Source organism: Corvus brachyrhynchos, unplaced genomic scaffold (assembly GCF_000691975.1).
Source record: "Corvus brachyrhynchos isolate BGI_N302 unplaced genomic scaffold, ASM69197v1 scaffold63, whole genome shotgun sequence".
Taxonomy (NCBI): Eukaryota; Metazoa; Chordata; class Aves; order Passeriformes; family Corvidae; genus Corvus; species Corvus brachyrhynchos.
In genome coordinates this window covers 1,644,135-1,649,099 of record NW_008237227.1, presented here as the reverse complement: position 1 = coordinate 1,649,099, position 4,965 = coordinate 1,644,135, and the positions used below count along the sequence as shown (strand labels likewise).

The 4,965-nt window shown below is 40.2% G+C and overlaps 1 protein-coding gene across 7 annotated transcripts in view; it reads left to right on the top strand.

The window, feature by feature from the left end:
- STAG1 (stromal antigen 1) overlaps positions 1-4,965 on the top strand; it is a 174,680-nt gene that overhangs the window by 129,016 nt on the left and 40,699 nt on the right. For all 7 annotated transcript variants that reach the window (XM_017729424.1, XM_017729423.1, XM_017729422.1 and 4 more), the window contains 2 exons: positions 1,552-1,666; positions 3,799-3,916. In XM_017729424.1, coding sequence (XP_017584913.1) covers positions 1,552-1,666; positions 3,799-3,916 — 233 coding nt within the window. The remainder of the gene's footprint in view (positions 1-1,551; positions 1,667-3,798; positions 3,917-4,965) is intronic.

Sequence of the window (4,965 nt, the reverse complement as noted above, 5' to 3'; positions counted from 1 at the left end):
CATGGGTTGTGACATTAGAGTTTTGTATTATATGTATAGAGGATTTATATCAGAACCCAGATTATCTAATTTTTCATGCCGAGATACAGGTAGGAAAAAATACACAAAAACATCTGTTTTTCTTTACAGTGCTCTAATTTTCTATGGTTTATTAGGGATTTACAAGTCCACATTGTAATTGTACACTTTCATTGGTGGATTTTTGGAACTCCAGCTTTGTGATCAAGCACTATCTGTTTCAAAGAATATATGTGCAGATTTCTATCACCTACAAGACATTTTACTAGTTATTGGAAAGGGTTAGGTTCTCTTTAAAAATATATACAAAAATTCCTTTATTAATCAACACATGACAAAATACATTTGCAAAATGCCTCAAAGGTAAATAAGGACATATAAAGTGCACTTAGGATAAAGACAAAACTTCATTCTGACTTCTTTTACAAGGTACAAAGCTGCCTTCTGTAAATGTGTCTCAAAGCTAACAGCCAGGAGACAAGATTGTCCCATTCTTACCTAATGTTGTCTTGATTTCTGCAAAGAAAATTTCCAGTTAAATAAGTTAGAATCTATTTGAGGCGCTTGAGGTGTGATTTATTTATAATTTAATGCATTTCACTATCACTTGCTCCGTGATAATCATCACACTTGCTCTCTGTGCTTAGCAAAGGAAAGCAAATAGTACAGAGGATATAAAGGATCACCAAATACAGAGGATCACTGGCTGAGCCCTGAGGGGCAGGTTGTAAGGTATCTCAGCACCTGCAGAGGTGCTCATTGCTTATCTGTTAAGATAAGCAGGGGGATGAGGTGATGTTTTTAACTAAAATACAGCATTTGTGTGTAACTCGTCCTTCTCTTCAGTGAATTACAGCAGTGAGATCACAATTCTGTGTTTCTTGTGTTAATCTGCTTTGTGGTTTCACTGTAAAAGCCAGGAACAGCTTTCAAACTTCTCAAAGCAGAACAGGCATTGCTGTGACTGCAATACTGGCACATCTGAGGTCTCTTGGAAAATGTGAGCATTGAGAGGGGTTTGGGATGGGCCATGCATCAGGGAACGCAGTGCAGAGTGTGTCACCTACCTGTGAAACCCCAAATAATGAGCAGGAGCTGGTTTTATCCTTGATGCTGCTCCTGGTACCTGAGGTTGGTTGTTTGATGGGTATCAGGTTTGTTTGTACCATGGCCCAGCTGGAGTGATGCAACCTTAGCTCTTGGAGCACTGTAAGACTGGGTAAGTTATAAATTCAAAACTGTACAAGTAATGCAAATATTTAAAACTGTGCAAAACCTTCAATATAAGTAGATTTTGGAGAGCTTTTTCCTGTGTGAAATTCTTCCAGCCTTGTGGAACCAGAGACTCTGAAGATAAATTCATCTCTTCAGACAGGCAGAGGTCATGCCCTCTTTTTTCCCTTGAAAGAAATAGCTTGAGATACTTGCACTGTTTTATGAACAAATTTACTGTGTCAAGAATGAATGCTCATCATATTCTTGCAGAAATGAGGATTGTTGTGATAGCCATGAGCTCCTTCTGTTTATTTTCAGGCTGTTCAGCAGACATGATCCCCAAGCAGAAGAGGCTCTAGCAAAGAGGAGGGGTCGAAATAGCCCAAATGGAAATCTTATTAGAATGTTGGTTCTTTTCTTTCTTGAAAGTGAGGTAAAAAAGTCATTTTTAACCTTTAAATGTTTAATAAAACCTGGAACTTAAGTAGTGATTTATCAACATACAGTAATAAATGGTCTTTCTTTTCCATTTGTTCTTTATATTTTCAGAAATACTGTAAGCACTTTTCCCTGCCCCTCCTTTTCCTTGTCCATTGAGCAAATTGATCTGAAAATCTTCATGGTTTATTTAGCTCATGCATGTGCCCACTGTACTCACACTGCATTGCTGGTGCTGTGGTGGCTGCCAGGGTGCATTGCTGCACACAAATGTAAATGGTTCTTTGCAAGGAGAATACCTCTGGAGTTGTTCTTTGTGGAGTAAAATAATTTGAACCAGGACAGAACACAAATTGCATACTATCTCCAATTGTGATCAGAATCATGGATGAACTCAGAGTGCAAAGGACCTGAGGGTCCTTAGCTCAGAGCAGAGTCAGCTGTGAGATGAGATGAGATGAGATGAGATATGAGATGAGGTCTTTCAGGGCTTTATGCAGGTGCATCTTGGAAACCTTGGAGGACGAGGGGAGCAAACACAGATATAGTGACATGAAGTGTTTGATGAACACACCCAGGGTGGGATTGTGCTCGTGATTTATAGAGACAGCATCTATGGGAAATTGTATGGTACATGCAGTAACAGTAATTCAGGTGGAGAATGGCAGTGGAGGGAGGAAAATTTGAGAAGATGCTGTCAGGTACAGGACATTCTGAAGATAGAGGGGGAAAGGTTCAAAATTATACATTTGATTTGATAATAAATAGACTGAAAGAAAGGAATGACAGAAATGTTTCTCTAGAGAAGGGAGGGTAGTATATTTTGGGTAAAAAGCAAAAGGAAAGATATTACAGTTGGTTATTTTAATTCTTATGAAGCCTTGAACAAGAGACATGACTGTGAGAATGAAAAAAACCACTCAGAGTTGCTGAGAAGGAAGGACAAAATTTCAGTACAGTGTTCTTGTTTTTTAGAAACACCTCATAAACCTACAAATTAATCTGGATGAGATGTCACCACCTGTGTAAGCCTTCCATCTGCCACCTGAATGGATTTTTAGTTCCAGCTTCTTTAAAACTTGTAAAGTTCATTGTGTTTTACAGTGCAGACACCTTAGATGTGAGTGTGTGTGATTGGAGTTAGCGAGCACTGACCTTGCCTGTCCTGAGGAGCAAAGAAACTCTGCTGCACTCCCGAAGCCAAGATCAGCAAAGTGCCTCCCATGCTGCTCCCTGAAGGTCACTTTGCTCTCAGGGCCAGTTTTTGTTATTGTTGTTTTTGAGAGTCTGTAGGAACCCAGCAGAATATGCTGGCTGCAGTGTTAGTAAAGAGTTGGAGAGCTGGGAGTTTGCAGGTGCGTAGGACGAGTTAGCGCTGCAGCCTGGGACTGCATTCAAGGGACTGAACCTTGCCCAGCAGCAGTAACTCCATGACATTTTGCCCAAAGCTGGCAGAAACAGAGGAGGGGAATGGACTGACACCTCCTTCTCTGCATTTGGATGTTTTCCAGCTGAGGAATCAGTCACTGGCAAGCACAAACTGCGTGTTGTGCTTGATACTTGTTGGTAGTAGTTAAAGATGAGTTTAGAAAACAGCAGAAGCCTATGGATTATTTTTTCTCACTTTACAACAGTTGTGTTAATTTACATAAAAACATTTTTTGCAGTTAAAGTTAGTGTTAAATCTATACCCCCTGAAATCATCAGGGTTTTTGCTCCTTTTTTCTGAGCACATAGCAGCATGTATGAAAACCAAATGCTTGTTCAAAACACATACAGTACAACTCCCATGTCTCACCATCTCACCTTTTTGTAATGCAGTGAGAAAGTGAGGAAAGGTAAGTTTACAGATTCTGGGTCAAAACTCTGGGAATATTTCACAAACAAGCAGCTTTGTGCAATAGAAGCTCAGTTTGGTTTTATTCCATTTTCTGTTAAAACATAACCCCGTTGCACTGGTATCATTCAGCTGGGAGAAAACCTTCCCGAGTTAGTTTCAACCTGAATGTTCTTCCAGCTAATGTAAGATACATGCCCAGCACACTCTCTGTGGCCACATGATTGTGAAAGTTGAAGAACTGGTGCTTATACCAAGTGCTGTACTGATGATTGCTTTGGATTTTCTAGTTGCATGAACATGCAGCCTATTTGGTGGACAGCTTGTGGGAGAGCTCTCAAGAACTGCTGAAAGACTGGGAATGTATGACAGAATTGCTCTTGGAGGAGCCAGTCCAAGGAGAAGAAGGTATTGGCTTAACCCTTGCTTCCTTGATATTGCAGAGTATTGTTAATTATTCCTTAAATACTTCTGCCACCCATAGTGAAACATCTTTTTATGTTGTGCTTTGTTTGGAAAGCATATTTGAAGATTTTGGGTTAATCCATTTTTAATGTACTTCCATTCAGAAGCAGCAATTTGTACTCTATTACTCTGGAGGGTTTTTTTTCTCAAGTCTGCTGTACTGTCCCTAATATTAAAGGCTAACACTTCATTTTGTCTGAATGTTTAAATAACTATTTCAGTAAATTAAATCGCTAATACAATTTTGAATAAACAAGCACTTCAGGTGATGCTAGTTAAATATGGGGCTTTTCCAGGCAATGTGAACACATAATGAATTCTCAAGAGAAAAAACAAAGGGGGATTCTTTCACCATTAGTTTCAGATTTCCTTTTGCTAGTAATAGACCTGTGTGCACAAAATAGCCAGGGAGGCAGGGGTCAAGGTGTTCCCAAGGGTAATGAGTGTCATTCAAGATCCTTTATAATTCCTCAGGATTCTCCTGCTTCAGGGACCTTCACAAGGCTTAGGTGGTTGAAAAATCAATGTTCCTGGCAAGGTGTGCTCATCATGTCCATGCTTCAAAAGCTGACCTTTTGGTACGCACCTGCTGCAGTGGTGGGGGTATTTATAGGGTAATTTCCTTAGGAAATTAGGCACTTTGCTTCCTTGTTTCTGCGTAGCCTCGTGGGGTTTGATCCTCCAAATATGAGCAAAAGCACTTGCCAAAGAGCAGAGGGTTTATGAGGAAGGGACAGTGAATTGTCTGTCGCTGTTTGTCCTCTATGGCACTCCCTTATTTTATAGATCTTCCTTATGTTCCCCTTCAGTGATCCTTTTCTCCAGCCTACATTTCTCTGGGCTTCTTTCACTTCTGCCATGTCCATTTTGAGATTATGTGAATGGCAAATTAAAGAGGAGGCAGGAAAGCCTCAATAAATGTGACAAAGTACCTTGTGTGTGGGTGATCTGTGCTGCTCTGTTCCCCTATTGCTGGGTGTTCCCCTATTGCT